The sequence below is a fragment of the Heptranchias perlo genome, chromosome 5 (genome assembly GCF_035084215.1).
Source record: "Heptranchias perlo isolate sHepPer1 chromosome 5, sHepPer1.hap1, whole genome shotgun sequence".
NCBI lineage: Eukaryota > Metazoa > Chordata > Chondrichthyes > Hexanchiformes > Hexanchidae > Heptranchias > Heptranchias perlo.
In genome coordinates this window covers 80,777,294-80,796,151 of record NC_090329.1, presented here as the reverse complement: position 1 = coordinate 80,796,151, position 18,858 = coordinate 80,777,294, and the positions used below count along the sequence as shown (strand labels likewise).

The 18,858-nt window shown below is 42.9% G+C and overlaps 1 protein-coding gene across 4 annotated transcripts in view; it reads right to left on the bottom strand.

Moving 5' to 3' along the window:
- nt5dc1 (5'-nucleotidase domain containing 1) overlaps positions 1–18,858 on the bottom strand; it is a 568,661-nt gene that overhangs the window by 45,692 nt on the left and 504,111 nt on the right. For 3 of the 4 annotated variants that reach the window (XM_067984694.1, XM_067984695.1, XM_067984698.1), the window contains one exon: positions 11,166–11,334. In XM_067984694.1, coding sequence (XP_067840795.1) covers positions 11,166–11,334 — 169 coding nt within the window. Of the gene's footprint in view, positions 1–11,165; positions 11,335–12,375; positions 12,415–18,858 lie in introns of those variants that run through there. The other variant, XM_067984697.1, reaches the window with a different exon arrangement.

Below are 18,858 nucleotides of genomic sequence, written 5' to 3'. Positions count from 1 at the left end.
CCGGTGAAAAAGTGACGCGGCGCAGGGGAGGCAGCTGATTGGTAAGTAGGTTCAGGTGAGTACTTCTACTATTCTGCAGTGCAGTGACTAAAGTAAAATGAAAGGGAAGGTCTTCAGGTCTTATAGCAAGTAGTGTTTTTTAGTGAATCAAGGTCCCGAGTGTAGTTAGCATTCTCTAAATTAAGAGCAATTTAAAAGAATAAACTCCTTAAGGGAGTAACTAACGAGCTTAATCTAAGGCAAGTCTTGGCAGCAGAGCTCACACCCGTGATATGCTCCTCCTGCACTATGTGGGAAGTCATGGACACTACCAGTGTCCCTGGCGACCATGTGTGCAGGAAGCGTGTCCAGCTGCAGCTACTGGCTAACCGCATTTCGGAGCTGGAGCTGCGGGTGGTTTCACTATGGAGCATCCGCGATGCTGAGACTATCGTGGATAGCACGTTCAGTGAGGTGGTCAAACCGCAGGTAAAGATTACGCAGGCAGAGAGGAAATGGGTGACTGCCAGGCAGAGTAAAAGGACTAGGCAGGTAGAGCAGGAGTCCCCTGGGGCCATCTCCCTCTCAAACAGATATACCGCTTTGGATACTGTTGGGGGAGATGGCTTATCAGGGGAAAGCAGCAAGAACCAAGTTCGTGGCACCACGGGTGGCTCTGCTGCACAGGACGGGAAGAAGAAGAGTGGCATGGCTGTATTGATATAATTGTAAGGGGGAACAGATAGGCATTTCTGCAGCCGCAAACGTGACTCAGGATGGTTTTTTGTCTCCCTGGTGCTAGGGTCAAGGATGTCATGGAGCGGTTGCAGGGCATTCTGGGGGGTGGGGGGGGGGAGGGTGAACAGCCAGTCGTCGTGGTCCATGTCGGTACCAACGACATAAGTAAAAAAAGGGATGAGGTCCTGCAAGGTGAATTCAAGGAGTTAGGAGATAAATTAAAAAGCAGGACCTCAAAGGTAGTGATCTCAGGATTACTACCAGTGCCGCGTGCTAGTGAGTATAGGAACAGGAGAATAGACCAGATGAATGCATGGCTGCAGGGATGGTGTAGGAGGGAGGGATTTAGATTTCTGGGATATTGGGACCGGTTCTGGGGAAGGTGGGACCTGTACAAGTGGGACGCGTTACACCCGAGCAGGACCGGGACCGATGTCCTCGCGGGGGTGTTTGCTACTGTTGTTGGGGAAGGTTTAAACTAGAATGGCCGGGGGATGGGAACCTAAGCAGGGAGACAGCGGAGCGGGAAACAAGGATAGAAACAAAAGACAGAAAGGGAAGAAGCAATAGTGGAAGGCAGAGAAAACAAGGGCGAAAAACAAATAGGGTCATAGTGCAAAATAAAACTAAGATGACTAGCAATCTTAAAAAGACAAGTCTAAAGGCATTGTGTCTTAATGCGCGGAGCATTCGCAATAAGGTAGATGAATTAACATCTAACCCTATCAGGATACACTTCTATTTCTTTCTCCCTCATGTGCTTATCTAGCTTTCCCTTAAGTACATCTATGTTATTTGCCTCAACTACTCCTTGTGGTAGCGTGTTCCACATTCTAACCAGCCTTTGGGGCAGGAAGTCTTTCCTGAATTAGATTTATTAGTGACTATCTTATATTGATGACCTCTAGTAATGGATTCTCCCACAAGTGGAAACATTTTCTCTATGTCTACCCTATCAAACACTATCATTATCTTAAAGACCTCAATCAGGTCACCTCTCAGCCTTCTCTTTTCTAGAGAAAGGAGTCCCAGTCTGTTCAGCCTTTCCTGATAAGGATAGCCGCTCAGTTCCGGTATCATCCTTGTGAACCTTTTTTGCACCCTCTCCAATGCCTCCATATCCTTTCTATAATATGGAGACTAGAACCAAGTTCTATACAAGTTTAACATAACTTCTTTGCTTTTCAATTCTGTCCCTCTAGAAATGAACCCTATTGCTTGATTTGCCTTTTTCTGGCCTTATTAACCTGCGTCGCTACTTTTAATGATTTGTGTTTCTGTACCCCTAGATCCCTCTGCTCCTTTATCCCATTTAGGCTTTTATTATCCAAGCAGTATGTGGCTTCCTTATGTCCATTCCAAAATGTCCACGATTTTCTCCCTGATCTCATATTTGCTTCATTTTTAAGTGCTAGGGTACATGTGGTTAGTGAATCTTATCCATACGAAGAGACTTTCTTTACCAGGTGCCTACTATATTGGCGCAGTCAAAATTGAACATTCTCATTTTTTATGTTATTACAAAATTAATTAGCACTTGGAAAAATATGGGCTAATAAATGAAAGCCAGCACAGATTTGGTAAAGGCAAATCGTGTTTGACTAAGCCGATTGAGTTCTTTGATGAAGTAAGAGAGAGGGTTAATGAGGGTAGTGCGGTTGATGTGTATATGGACTTTCAAAAGGTGTTTTAGAAAATACCACATAATAGACTTGTTAGGAAAATTAAAGCCCATGGGATTAAAGGGACAGTGGCTGCATGGATACAAAATTGGCTAAGGGACAGAAAGCAGAGAGTAGTTCTGAACGGTTGTTTCTCAGACTGGGGGGAAGTATGCAGAGGTGTCTCCCAGGGGTTGGTGTTGGGATCACTGCTCTTTTTGATCTATATTAATGACCTGGACTTGGGTATACAGGGCATAATTTCAAAGTTAGCAGATGACACAAACTCGGAAATGTAGTAAACAGTGAGGAGGATAGTAACAGACTTCAAGAGGACATAGACAGACTGGTGAAATGGGCAGACACACAGCAGATGAAATTTAACACAGAGAAGTGTGAAGTGATACATTTTGGTAGGAAGAATGAGGAGAGGCAAGTTAAACTAAATGGTGCAATTTTAAAAGGGGTGCAGGAACAGAGAGATCTGGGGGTGCACATACACAAATCTTTGAAGGTGGCTGGACCAATTGAGAAGGCTGTTAAAAAGGCATACGGGATCCCTAGCTTTATAAATAGAGGCATGGAATACAAAAGCAAGGAAGTTATGCTAAATCTTTATAAAACACTGGTTAGGCTCCAGCTGGAGTATTTTGGCCAAATCTGGGTACCACACTTTAGGAAGGATGTCAAGGCCTTGGAGATGGTGCTGAGGAGATTTACTAGAATGGTACCAGGGATGAAAGACTTCAGTTATGCAGAGAGACTAGAGAATCTGGGGTTGTTCTCATTCGAGAAAAGAAGGTTAAGGGGAGATTTGATTCAGGTGTTCAAAATCATGAAAGGGTTTGATAGCGTAAATAAAGAGAAACTGTTTCCTGTGGCAGAAGGGTCGGTAACCAGAGGACACAGATTTAAGATAAATGGCAAAAGAACCAGAGGTGACATGAGGAAAACATTTTTTACCCAGCGAGTTGTTATGATCGGGAATGCACAGCCTGAAAGGATGGTGGAAGCAGATTCAATAGAATCATAGAAAGGTTACAGCATGGAAGGAGGCCATTCAGCCCATCGAGTCCGTGCCAGTTCCACTCCCCCACCCTATCCCCGTAGCCCTGCAAATTTAACCTTTCAAGTGCTTATCCAGTTCCCTTTTGAAGGCCATGATTGAATCTGCCTCCACCACCCTCTTGAGCAGTACATTCCAGATCCTAACCACTTGCTGTGTAAAGAAGATTTTCCTCATGTCACCTTTGGTTCTTTTACCAGTCACCTTAAATCTATGTCCTCTGGTTCTTGACCCTTCCGCCAATGGGAGCAGTTTCTCTCTATCTACTCTGTTTAGACCCTTCATGATTTTGAATATCTCTATCAAATCTCCTCGCAACCATCTCTGTTCCAAGGAGAACAACCCCAGCTTCTCCAATCTATCCACGTAACTAAAGCCCCTCATCCCTGGAATCATTCTAGTAAATCCCTTCTGCACCCTCTCTAAGGCCTTCACATCTTTCCTAAAGTGCGGTGCCCTGAACTGGACACAATACTCCAGTTGTGGCCAAACCAGTGTTTTATAAAGGTTCATCATGACTTCCATACTTTTGTACTCTATGCCTCTATTTATAAAGCCCAGGATCTCATATGCTATTTTAACCGCTTTCTCAACCTGCCCTGCCACTGTCAACGATTTGTGCACATATACCCCCAGATCTCTCTGTTCCTGAACCCCTTTTAGAGTTGTGCCTCTCCTCGTTCTTCCTACCGAAATGCATCACTTCGCATTTTTCTGCATTAAATTTCATCTGACATGTATCTGCCCATGCCACCAGCCTGTTTATATCCTCTTGAAGTCTATCACTATCCTCCTCACTGTTTACTACCCTTCCAAGTTTTGTGTCATCTGCAAATTTTGAAATTGTGCCCTGTACACCCAAGTCCATGTCATTAATATATATCAAGAAAAGCAGTGGTCCCAGCACCGACCTCTAGGGAACACCACTGTACATCTCCCTCCAGTACAAAAAACAACAGTTTACCACTACTGTCTGTTTCCTGTCACTTAGCCAATTCTGTATCCATGTTGCTACTGCCCCCTTTATTCCATGGGCCGCAATCTTGATGATAAGCCTAGCATGTGGCACTTTATCAAACTTATGAAAGTCCATATTCGTCACATCAACTGCATTGCCCTCATCTACCCTCTCTGTTACCTCATCAAAAAACTCTATCAGGTTAGTTAAAAATGATATGCCTTTAACAAATCTGTGCTGGCTTTCCCTAATCAATCCACATTCGTCCAAGAGACTGTTAATTCTGTCCCAGATTATCGTTTCTAAAAGCTTCCCCACCACTGAGGTTAACCTGACTAGCTTATAGTTGCTGGGTTTATCATTACATCCTTTTTTGAAGAAGGGTGTAACATTTCCAATTCTCCAGTCCTCTGGCACCACCCCCGTATCTATGACCTCCTCAATTTCCCCCCTTACTTCCCTCAGCAACCTAGGATGCATCCCATCCGGACCGGGTGACTTACCAACTTTAAGTACAGCTAGCCTTTTTAGTACTTCTTCTTCATCAATTTTTAGCCCATCCAGTATCTCAACTATATCTTCCTTTACTGAGACTCTGGCAGCATCTTAGAATCACAGAAGGTTATAGCATGGAAGAAGGCCATTCGGCCCATCGAGTGTGCACCGACTCTATGCATGAGCAATCCAGCTAGTCCCACTGCCTCGCCCTATCCTTGTAGCCCTGAACATTTTTTCGTGTCAAGTGCTTATCCAGTTCCCTTTTGAAGGCCATGATTGAATCTGCCTCCATCACTCCCTCAGACAGTGCATTCTTCCTTGGTAAAGACATGCAAAATACTCATTTAGTACCTCGGCCATCCCCTCTGCCTCCATGAGTAGATCTCCTTCATGGTCCCTAATCAGTCCCACCCCTCCTCTTACTACCCGTTTGCTGTTTACATGCTTGTAGAAGACTTTTGGATTCCCTTTTATGTTGGCAGCCAGTCTATTCTCATTCTCTCTCTTTGCCCCTCTTATTTCCTTTTTCACTTCCCCTCTGAACTTTCTATATTCAGCCTGGTTCTCACTTGTGTTATCAACCTGACATTTGTCATACGCCCCTTTTTTCCGTTTCATCTTATTCACTATCTCTGTTGTCATCCAGGGAGCTCTGGCTTTAGTTGCCTTACCTTTCTGCCTCGTGGGAATGTGCCTAGACTGTATCTGAACCATCTACTCTAATAAGTAATAATAAATTTCAAAAGGAAATTGGATAATTACTTAAAGGGGAAAGATTTGCAGAGCTGTGGGGAAAGAGCAGGGGAGTGGGACTAATTGGATAGCTCCTTCAAAGTGCTGGCACAGGCACGATGGGCCGAATGGCCTCCTTTGGTGCTGTATCATTCTATGAAATACTTCAAAATAAAAATCTTCATTTACCTGGGACTCAACTTCCTAAAGGATTTACACTGATTTCCCAATTTATGCCAATTTTCTTCTTAGTAGATTTGAAATCTGAAGTGCAGCTCAAAACTCCTGAATTCAATGTTGTTCTTCAATTTGCAAGCACTACTAAAGATCTAATGTTGGCTTAATTCCACTAAAATGGTCTTATCTTCTATCAGATTAAGTAGTAATTTTATGAATGGCTGCTGCAATGGCTTTTAAAACAACGTGCCTCAGTTTGTATATCTAAATCCTGTTAAATAGTGAGTTCGTAACCTGTGAATGTTAACTTAATCTTTGGATTTGTTTTGATTTAAACTCAAAGTCAATGCTTTCCCTCTCATTCGTGAAATGATTATAACATCACAAAACTCGTGATTGTGAAAAGCTTTTTAAAGCTTCATATTCTCTAAACAATAGGCTTTAAGGGTAGGAAGGATTTCTGCTGTTTCCAATTTAGTACGATGCAAGAAGATGGCAGAAGAACATCTCACTTCAGCATTGTGCGGACGCATTGGTTATAACTGTTCTGTTACAGAATGGCTCCAGCTCCATCAACCTCTTTAGTGGTCTGTTTAGCTGAACTGGATGGTATGCAACTTTGGCATTCTGCTCAACCCTGAGATATCCTCCTTACCCTAAATCCCATCTGTTCGGAACACAGGAAAAGGAGTAGGCCATTCAGCCCCTCGAGCCTGTTCTGGCATTCAATCAGATCATGGCTGATCTGTACCTTAACTCCATCTGCCCGCCTTGATTCCATAACCCTTAATACCCTTGCCTACAAAAATCTATCAATCTCAGTTTTGAAATTTTCAATTGATTTTGCCCAACATTTTTTTTTGCGGCGGGGGCAAGAGTTCCAGATTTCCACTACTTTTCTTGTGAAGAAGTGCTTCCTGACATCACCCCTGTACGGCCTAGCTCTAATTTTAAGGTTATGCCCCCTTGTTCTGGACTCCCCCACTAGAGGAAATAGTTTCTCTCTATCTACCCTATCAAATACTTTAATCATCTTACCTCTGGAGTCCCCCAGGATCTACCCTTGGCCCCCTCCTATTTCTCATCTACATGATGCCCCTCGGCGACATCATCGAAAAACAGAACATCAGATTCCACATGTACGCTGACGACACCCAGCTCTACCTCACTACCACCTCCATCGACCCCTCCACTGTGTCTGGTTTGTCACACTGCTTGTCCAACATCCAGTACTGGATGAACAAAAATTTATTCCAACTAAATATTGGGAAGACCAAAGCCATTGTCTTCGGTCTCCACCACAAACTCCGTTCCTTATACACTGACTCCATCCCTATCCCTGGGCACTGTCAAAGGCTGAACCAGACCGTTTGCAACCGTGGCGCCCTATATGATCCTGAGACGAGCTTCCGACCACATCTCCGCTCCATCACCAAGACTGCCAACTTCCACCTCCATAACACTGTGCATCTCTGCCTCTGCCTCAGAAACCCTCATCCATGCCTTTGTTACCTTTAGACTTGACTATTCCAATGCTCTCCTGGCTGGCCTCCCATCTTCCATAAACTTGAGCTCATCTAAAACTCTGCTGCCCATATCCTAACTCGCACCAAGTCCCGTTCACCCATCACCCCTGTGCTCGCCGACCTATACTGGCCCCCGTCTGGAAGCAGCTCGATTTTAAAATTCTCATCCTTGTGTTCAAATCCCTCCATGGCCTCGCCCCTCCCTATCTCTGTAACCTCCTCCAGCCCTACAACCCTTTGAGATCTCTGCACTCCTCCAATTCTTGCTTCTTGTGCATCTCCAATTTTCTTTGCTCCACCATTGGTGGCCATGCCTTCATCTGCCTAGGCCCTAAGTTCTGGAATTCCTTCCCTAAACCTCTCCGCCTCTCTATCTTTCTCTCCTCCTTTAAGATGCTCCTTAAAACCTACCTCTTTGACCAAGCTTTTGGTCACCTGTCCTAATATCTCCTTACGTGCCACTGTGTCAAAATTTGTTTGATAATCGCTCCTGTGAAGCGCCTTGGGACATTTTAAGGTGCTATATAAATGCAAGTTGCTGTTGTGGTTAAACAGCACAATTAGATCACCCTGTAACCTTCTATACCTGAGGGAATGCAAGCCTAGTGAATTCAATCTTTCCTCATAATTTAACCCTTTTAGTCCTGGTATCATTTTGGTGAATCTGCGCTGCATCCCCTCCAAGGCCAATATATCCTTCCTGATGTGCAGTGTCCAGAACTGAACGCAGTACTACAGATACGGTCTAACCAGAGCTTTATACAATTGTAGCACTTTTTACAATGGTGGTGGCCGCTGACTAGCCTACGTCCATACCGAGAAAACCTGAGCGGAGCAGGTCTGACGCCTGCTCTGCTTATGGTAGCCCAATTTCCCCAAGGGGTTCTTAAACAGATAATAGGCCCCTCATTAGCATATGCAAGGGGCCTAACACCTGAAAAATGGCTAGACCCAATTTCGGGTGGGTCGTTTTACAGGTGTCCTTGGGGTGTAGGACATTACTCTCTGAAATTGGGCCTCATTGCTCCAGTATTACGCCAGTAAAACAGGCACAAGGTCTAATTTATACCCCCATATACTCTGACTTACCATATGTGCCTTGGGAGATCAACTCGTACAATATATATGTGTTGTGTAAGTTTAGTTACTCTACTGTATTCATATCTTGCTTCTGTCTATTATTTTATCTGAAAATATGCTGGATAGCAGTTTTAGCCTGTATGCAGTGATTACACAGTGTGGAAATTTCCAGCCTTCTGAGGCAAATTATCAATGAGGTGGACATCCCATGTATTCTCCAGTCAGCAACTTATAATTCAGGGTTAATTGTTTGACCTGAACTATGTTTATCCTTATATGGAACAGATTGAAGACAAGGGGGGTTAAATTCGATAACCCCCGAATCCGGGCGTGGGGGATATCTGCGAGTAGCCAGGTGTAGCTGCACTGTTGAGTGGCTGATCACCAGCAAGGGGTGGGGGGCCTGATATTACACGAGTGGCTAGCACTACATAAAGGCAGCCTGCACCTCTTATTTGCAAAATATAAGATACGGGTTCGCACAGAGTCTGAACGGAGATCAGACATTGCACACATAAAACACAGATGCAGGTCCCGCCCCCTTATTTACAAACTGTTGAGTTATGTTAAAACATTGAATAAAGGTTGTGCACTACTAAATCCCACATCCTCCAATCTGCACGCCAGACCTCACCAATCTGCCGATCTGCCTGCGAGAGTGTGTGCACCAAGGTTCTCCGATGATGCACTAGAGGCCTTGGTGCAAGAGGTGGACAGAAGGAGGGGCATCCTATATCTGTGGGGGGGGGGGGCGAGGGGGCAAGAGGCCTTCCAGACATATGCTCAAGAGGCAGTGGGAGGCAGTAGGAGACAAAGTCAATGCTAGGTGCATAGCACTATGAACATGGGTGCAGTGCAGGAAGAAGTTCAATGCATTGACACGAGTGGTCAAGATGAGTGAGGTCAACTGTCAAGTGGCATCTCTTACCAACTGCACCACTAGCCACATCCACTGCTCCATGCACAACACCCCCATCACCCACCTACCAACAAACTCTATCAGTACTCAACTCTTCCAATCAGGTGCTTCCTCTCACCCGCGCACATTACCACTGTTGCAAGCCACACACCCACAACTCACAGGTCACACACGCTGGCAGCTATTCAAGCATGACAGCCGCATCATCCAAACATCCTGCAGGACACTCACTGACACATGTCCCGCTTTCTTGCAGGAGAAGGTAGCGCATAACAGGAGGCAGCAAGTGGCAGTGGTTCCGTGGAACATGAACCTGCTGTCCTCTCTCAAGATGACAGTGTTCCTGTTCCACCCCTGCAGCTCTGCCAGTGCCCTTGGTATTGCCTGTCAGCTAGCCAGCTCACTTCCTGTATTGCATTGAAACTTTATTAAAGGAACATTTAGCCCCTCGAGCCTTTTCTGCCATTCAATGGTTGATCTGTGACCTGACTCCTGGGCCTTAGCCCCGTATCCCTTAATACCTTTGTTTAACAAAAATCGATCAACCTCAGATTTAAAATTAACAATTGAGCTAGAATCAACTGCCGTTTGGAGAAGAGCATTCCAATCTTCTAACACCCTTTGCGTGTAGAAGCGTTTCCTAACTTCACTCCTGCAAATCCTGGTTCTAATTTTTAGGCTATGTCCACTAGTCCTTGTATTCAAATATAGGAGACCTCCAAAAACAGGTGCAAATGCATCAGCAGCAAGAAGCAATAATCCAGCAACTAACCTGTAAATCCTGTATGGTCCCTTTAAATAGCGCTGATGGGGGGTCCTCCATGCTGTTTACGACTTGTTCAGGTGTGCGAGGTTAAGATAGTGTGTTGGCTGGAGCGTTGAGTTCCAAAATCGCATCTGTCCCTTTAAATCAGCGTTGCACACTGATCGAAAGCATATTCTCCTTACTTTACACGCGGTCAGTATTTGTTATCTGCGCATGCGCAAACTTCTTTACCAAGATGGTGTCCGGTGCACGTCACGCTAGAAGAGTGCGCGCGCATTCCGGATGCCATTTTGGATCCTTAGGAGGCCACATAGCGCCTACAAAACGAGTGCAACGCAGCGCAATTTATAGCCCAAGGTTTTGCTTCATAAGAGACTTGGTCTGTTTATGAAAACCACAGTCAAGCCATAAACACAATTGGAAAAAAGTGCAAATTGTAATAGCCACCAATTGCAAAGAGTCCGTAGATGCCAGTGTAAATGCAATACCTCCCATCGGGCCTGTAGACTGATACTGTTAACAAAGTTTACACAATGGGTGCTCTGGTTTCATCTGAAACTCAGAGCTCAAATGCCTGTGTGTGTTCAATAAATAAAGGAAAACTAGATCACCAGGTTAGCATAAGAGTGATCCGGTGAGACAGCATTTAATATCACTTCACTTATATGGTACTAGCAATCTTATGACCATTATTAGCAGAAGTTCCAACTGATAATAGCTTTTGTTTTCTTATCAATATTTATTCTTCTTGATTTGTATATTTCAAATGCTGCATTGCTGATGAACTATTTTGTTTTCAAATTTGTGCTAAATAAATAAGTTTCATTTTTTTTCTAAGATGATATTCTATAAATCATAATCTTGAACATTTTAGAATAATATAAAAATCACACTCACAGCATCTGAAACATATTTCTATTCAAAGTAGTCATAGAAAAGATGCAATTTAGGAATGTTACTGCATATGAAAAAACAAATGCAGCATAATCAATAAAATATTTAATTAATCGTGAAAAAAAACACTCAAATGATTTTCTGACCTGTTGTTACTCTTTTCTTTCTTACCTGCTATAGCCTGCAGGCTAGGAATAGCGATGGTGCTGTAAGTGTTAATGTTGTTGCTGCACCATGTGTGCACCTGGGTTTCAGCTTCACCCTCCAGCCCTGTGACACCATCCACAAAATAGGAGCCCCATTGTTCTGACACCACCGGCGACATCTTCTGCCTCTGGCTCTGGAAAAAAGGAAGGAGCCATATGAAAGGATGAAGGAGTCATGAGATCATAAAGTATGATTGTCATGTTTTGGGATCTTTTGACCTTTTTTTTCCAACAGTAAGGATTTGGAAAAAGGGTTACTTTAAATGCTGTATTTTAAAGTATAGTGTATCCATGCAAATTTAAAAAGCAAGGGGTTTGAGACAATAGGCAGTTAAGATGCTAATGTACTAGCTTTGAAGTTGTTTCCAACAGACTGTAAACAATAAACAATTCATCAGCTTGTCTTGGTAATCAATATACGCCTCACACGCATTGTGTCGGGGAGTCGCTGGTCTTGGGAGCTCAGCAGGAGGCTTGGCAGACCTTCCTTTTCTGCCTGCAAACAGCTAGAGATAAAACAGAAAACTACAAAGCAGTTAGGCCCAGAAAATGGCCGCAAGAAGGAAACAATGTTGAGAGAATTACATGTTATTTTGTTGAAGTCCAGCATGACAACTCAACTATTTGGGAATGTGTAGAATGTTCATTATTTTTGTATTACTATATGAAGACAAGTTGCATTGACTGAATAAGTGAATCTGATTCTCACTGTTGCTCTGTATATTCACTTGTTGTGAAATGAAGCAGATTCACATCAAGCCAATCCATCTTTGGAGAGATTGAAGAAGTAGACATGTCAAAAATGTGACTATCCGGTTGATGTCACAAGAGGACCCGATTGTTACATCTTTGGTGCTATCATACAACCAGATATAGGGCAGTGTGAGTCAACTGCCATAAAAACAAAATGCTCAGACTGCTTATAGGACTGAGATGCCACTGAGCCTGAGTTGGGATCTACGGCAGAACCAAATTTGTAACAAAGGCCTCTGTGCTTGATGATTCTATGATTCTATAATGAGTTTAGATGATGTCAAACCATGAGACTGAAGCTCAAGCAACTTACACTTTTAAAATAATAAAGTTTAGTAAAGTTTAATACATCTAAAAGAAAAAGAAAAGCTTACCTGGCAATTTTGGTTAAAGAAACAATTACAGCTGTGAGGAGGGATGATACGTTAGAAGGATCATCATATGATGCCATATGGGTTGAGCTAAGGAACAAAAAAGGGGCAGTCACACTATTGCGAGTGTACTATAGTCCCCCAAACAGTCAGAGGGAGATAGAAGAGCAAATATGTAGGTAAATTTCTGAGAAGTGCAAAAACAATAGGGCAGTAATAAGAGGGGATTTCAACTACCCTAATATTAACTGGGAAACAAACAGTGTGAAGGGTATAGAGGGCGCAAAATTCTTAAATTGCATTCAGGAGAACTTTTTTAGCCAGTATGTGGCAAGCCCAACAAGAGAGAGGGCAGTGCTGGATTTAGTTTTAGGAAATGAGGCTGGGCAGGTGGAAGGATATCAGTGGGAGAGCATTTTGGTGGTAGTGATCATAATTCAGTTAGTTTTAGCATAGTTATGGAAAGGACAAAGATAGAACAGGAGTAAAAGTTCTCAATTTCCAAAAGGCCAATTTTACGAAGCTAAGAAGTAATTTAGCAAAAGTGAACTGGAAACAGTTACTTGAAGGTAAATCAATGTCAGAGCAGTGGGAGGCATTCAAGGGGAAGATTCAAGGGGTGCAGAGTAAACATGTTCCCACAAAGAAAAAGGGTGGGACTGCCAAATCTAGAGCCTCCTGGATGTCAAGGAGCATACAGGATAGGAGAAGGCAGAAAGGAAAGCTTATGTTAGACACCGAGAACTCAATATTACAGGAGTTTAAAAAGTGAAAGGGTGAAATTAAAAAGGAAATTAGGAAAGCAAAGAGAAGGCATGAAAAAATATTGGCAAGTAAAATCAAGGAAAACCCAAAGATGTTTTATAAATACATTACGAGCAAGAGGGTAAGGAAAGAGTAGGGTCCATTCGAGACCAAAAAGGTTGTGTCAGGAAGGGGCAGAGCGTACAAACAAAAGAGTGCACCAACAAATAGGGTCCGGGTAAGAAAAAATGGTAATAAGACAAATAGGGCCAGAGTACAAAAAAATGTTTATGATGTCTAAAAATGTTAAAAAGACAAATCTAAAGGCATTGTATCTGAATGCATGAAGCATTCGTAATAAGGTAGACGAATTAACAGCTCAAATAGATGTAAACGGATACGATATAATTGCGATTACAGAGACATAGCTGCAGGGTGACCAAGCTGAATATCCAAGGGTATTTGATATTTAGGAAGGACAGGCAAAAAGGAAAAGGAGGTGGGGTGACGTTGTTAGTAAAGGATGAAATCAGAGCAATAGTGAGAAAGGATATTGGCTCAGAAAATCAAGATGTAGAATCAGTCTGGGTGGGGTTAAGAAGCACCAAGGGGCAGAAAACACTGGTGGGAGTTGTCTATAGGCCTCCAAACAGTAGTGGTAATGTAGGGGACGGCATCAAACAGGAAATTAGAGATGGGTACTACAGTACAAGGGTACTACAGTAATCATGGGTGACTTTAATTTACATATAGACTGGCCTAACCAAATTAGCAATAATACTGTGGAGGATGAATTCCTGGAGTGTGTAGAAGATGGTTATTTAGACCAGTACGTTGAGGAGCCAACGAGGGAACAGGCTATCCTAGATTGGGTATTGTGCAATGAGAAGGGGTTAATTAATAATCTTGTTGTGCGGGGTCCTTTAGAGAAGAGTGACCATAACATAATAGAATTTTTCATTAAGATGGAAAGTGAAGTATTCCAATCCAAAACTAGGGTCCTAAATCAAAACAAAGGAAACTACGAAGGTATGAGGAGTGAGTTGGATAGGATAAATTGGGAAGCTTCATTAAAAGGCATGATGGTGGATAGGCAATGGCTAACATTTAAGGAACGAATGCATGAATTGCAACAATTATACATTCCTTTCTGGTGCAAAAACACAAAAGGAAAAGTGGCCCAACCAGGGCTAACAAAAGAAATTAAGGAAAGTATTAGATCCAAAGAGGAGTCATATAAAGTTTCCAGAAAAAGTAGCAAGCCTGAGGATTGAGAGCAGTTTAGAATTCAGCAAAAAAGGACCAAGAGATTGATTAAGAGGGAAAAAATAGAGTATTAGAGTAAACTTGCAAGGAACATAGAAGTGGACTGTAAAAGCTTCTACAAGTATGTAAAAAGAAAAAGATTAGTGAAGACAAATGTCTGACCTTACAGTCAGAAACGGGAGAGTTTATAATGGGGAACAAGCAAATAGCAGAGCAATTAAACAAATACTTTGGTTCTGTCTTCACGGAAGAGGACACAAATAACTTCCCAGAAATGCTCGGGAAGCAAGGGACGAGTGAGAAGGAGGAATTAAAGGAAATTAATATCAGTAAAAAAATAGTGCTGGAGAAATTAATGGGACTGAAAGCCGATAAATCCCCAGGGCCTGATAATCTGCATCCCAGAGTGCTAAAAGAGGTAGCCATGGAAATAGTGGATGCATTAATTGTCATCTTCCAAAAATCTATAGATTATGGAACAGTTCCTGCAGATTGGAGGGTGGCAAATGTAACCCCACTATTTAAAAAAGGAGGGAGAAAACAGGGAACTACAGATTGGTTAGCCTAACATCAGTAGTAGGGAAAATGCTAGAGTCTATTATAAAGGATGTGATAACAGGACGCCTGGAAAATATCAATGGGATTAGACAAAGTCAACATGGATTTATGAAAGGGAAATCATGTTTGACAAACCGACTGGAGTTTTTTGAGGATGTAACTGATAAAATAGGTAAGGGAGAACCAGTGGATGTGGTGTATTTGGATTTTCAGAAGGCCTTTGATAAGGTCCCACATAAGAGGATAGTGTGCAAAATTAAAGCACGTGGGATTGGCGGTAATATACTGGCATGGATTGAAAATTGGTTAACAGACAGGAAACAGAGAGTAGGAATAAATGGGTCTTTTTCGGGTGGCAGGCAGTGACTAATGGGGTACTGCAGGGATCAGTGCTTGGGCCCCAGCTATTCACAATATATATCAATGATTTGGATGAGGGAGCCAAATGTAATATTTCCAAGTTTGCTGACAACACAAAACTAGGTGGGATCATGAGTTGTGAGGAGGATGCAAAGAGGCTTCAAGGCAATTTAGGCAAGTTAAGTGAGTGGGCAAATACATGGCAGATGCAGTATAATGTGGATAAATGTGAAGTTATCCACTTCGAAAGGAAAAACAGAAAGGCAGAGTATTATTTAAATGGTGATAGATTGGGAAATGTTGATGTACAAAGGGACCTGGGTGCCCTTGTACATCACTGAAAGCAAACAGACAGGTGCAGCAAGCAGTAAGGAAGACAAATGATATGTTGGCCTTCATTGCAAGAGGATTTGAGTATAGGAGCAAGGATGTCTTACTGCAGTTATATAGGGCCTTGGTGAGACTACACCTGGAGTATTGTGTGCAGTTTTGGTCTCCTTATCTAAGAAAGGATATACTTCCATTGAGGGAGTGCAGCGAAGGTTCACCAGACTGATTCCTGGGATGGCAGGACTGTCGTATGAGGAGAGATTGGGTCGACTCGGCCTGTATTCACTCGAGTTTAGAAGAATGAGAGGGGATCTCATTGAAACATATAAAATTCTGACAGGGCTAGACAGACTGGATGCGGGGAGGATGTTTCCCCTGGCTGGGGGGGTCCAGAACGAGGGGGTCACAGTCTCAGGATACGGGGTAGGACATTTAGGACTGAGGTGAGGAGATATTTCACTCAGAGGGTGGTGAACCTGTGGAATTTTCTACCACAGAAGGCTGTGGAGGCCAAGTCACTGAATATATTTAAGAAGGAGTTAGATAGATTTTTAGACACAAAAGGCATCAAGGGGTATGGGGAGAGAGCAGGAATATGGTATTGAGATAGAGGATCAGCCATGATCATACTGAATGGCGGAGCAGGCTCGAAGGGCCGAATGGCCTACTCCTGCTCCTATTTTCTATGTTTCTATGTAACCTACGTGTGGAGGTAGAAGATGTTGGTATGGTTCTTAATGAATACTTTGTGTTTGTCTTCACAAAAGAGAGAGACGATGCAGAGATTGTAGATAAGGAGGAGGAGTGTGAAATATTGGATGGGATAAACTTAGTAAGAGAGGAAGTATTAAGGGGATTAGCATCTTTGAAAGTAGATAAATCGCCAGGCCCGGATGAAATGTATCCCAGGCTGTTAAAAGAACCAAAAGAGGAAATAGCGGAGGCTCTAACCATCATTTTCCAATCCTCACTGGATACAGGCATGGTGCTGGAGGATTGGAGGACTGCTAACGTTGCACCATTGTTTAAAAAGGGAGCGAGGGATAGACCGAGTAATTACAGGCCAGTCAGTCTAACCTTGGTGGTGGGCAAATTATTGGAAGCAATCCAGAGGGACAGGATGAACTGTCACTTAGAAAGGCACGGAGTAATCAAGGATAGTCAGCATGCATTTGTTAAGGGAAGGTCACATCTGACTAACTTGATTGAATTTTTTGAGGAGGTAACAAGGAGGGTCAATGAGGGTAGTGCATTTGATGTAGTGTACATGGATTTTAGCAAGGCTTTTGATAAGGTCCCACATGGCAGACTGGTCAAAAAAGTACAAGCCCATGGGATCCAAGGGTGAGTGGCAAGTTGGATCCAAAATTGGCTCAGTGGCAGGAAGTAAAGGGTAATGGTCGACGGGTACTTTTGTAACTGGAAGGCTGTTTCCAGTGGGGTTCCGCAGGGCTCAGTACTAGGTCCCTTGCTTTTTGTATTATATATTAATGATTTGGACTTAAAAGTAGGGGGCATGATTAAGAAATCTGCAGACGATACAAAAATTGGCTATGTGGTTGATAATGAGGAGGAAAGCTCCAGACTGCAGGAAGATATCAATGGACTGGTCAGGTGGGCAGAAAAGTGGCAAATGGAATTCAATCCGGAGAAGTATGAGGTAATGTATTTGGGGAGGGCAAACAAGGCAAGGGAGTACACAATAAATGGGAGGATACTGAAAGGTGTAGAGGAAGTGAGGGACCTTGGAGTGCATGTCCACAGATTCCTGAAAGTAGCAGAACAGGTAAATAAGGTGGTTAAGAAGGCATATGGAATACTTTTCTTTATTAGCCGAGGCATAGAATATAAGAGCGGGGAGGTTATGCTGGAACTGTGTAAAATATTGGTTAGGCCACAGTTTGAGTACTGCGTACAGTTCTGATCACCACATTACAGGAATGATGTAATTGCACTAGAGAGGGTACAGAGGAGATTTACGAAGATGTTGCCAGGACTGGAGAATTTTAGCTGTGAGGAAAGATTGGATAGGCTGGGGTTGTTTTCTTTGGAACAAAGGAGGCTGAGGGGTGATTTAATTGAGGTGTACAAAATTATGAGGGGCCTAAACAGAGTGGATAGGAAGGACCTATTTTCCTTAGCAGAGAGGTGAATAACCAGGAGGCATAGATTTAAAGTGATTGATAGAAGGATTGGGGGGAGCTGAGGAAACATTTTTTCACCCAGAGGGTTGTGGGGGTCTGGAACTCACTGCCTGAAAGGGTGGTAGAGGCAGAGACCCTCAACTAATTTAAAAAGTACCTGGATGTGCACCTGAAGTGCCATAACCTACAAGGTTACTGACCAGATGCTGGAAAGTGAGATTAGGCTGGGTGGCTCATTTTCGACCGGTGTGGACACGTGTGCTGTAAATTTTCTATGATTCTATGATTATCTCACAGCCACCTAGAGAAAAAGAGCTTGGAGAAGTAGTAACATCACCTAATATTGAGAGGCCTGAAAGTTAATTAATAGTAAGTATAGAAACCTAAACAAAGCTTACTGTTGAAAAGCAACTATCAGTTTAAAAGCAATTCTTGCTGTTACACCCAACTGTGACTGCTTCCATGCCAGAATTGTGAAACAGGAAGTGTGACAAACAAGAATTGTGTGCTAGATGCAAGACTTTTAGTAACAGATAGATTGTTTATTTTTGACTAGGACTATTTTGGGGATGCATTCATCATATCATTAGCTCTGATGCTAAAAGGGTATGGGTGCCCATTTCTGGACTTGCAGATGTACTTTGAATCAGGGATTGAGCAGTTAGTTCTCAGGGATAAGTACTGATGAAGAAAACAATTGTTGATTCGGTCAAAAATCAACAAAGAAAGCAGACAATATCCAGAGATTGTCACTTATGGAAAGGACTTTGGTAGTGGAAAATTTGATGGCTGGCATACCAAAAGCTTTAAAGAGGAACTGTGTCCCAGTAGAGAGTTAACATCTCTAGGAGAGGATAGCTGAGGAGAGAACACTGAGAAGAGAGGGGGAAAAATACCATTAAATGATAGAGTATGTCAATCCAATTTGTTTTCTTTCTGAAGGTGAAACACTGACTTGGGTCTACCTATGATACAAATCATTCTTACCAAAGGACTAACCTGTCACCAGGCTTCTGGCAAAGATGCCCTGCAAACAAATGGTAGAAAATGCTAAATCACTGAAAGTGGATCTCTTCTGAACAAGTGCACAAAAACTGTGCCGTTCAAAATGTACTGTGTTGATGTACTACTT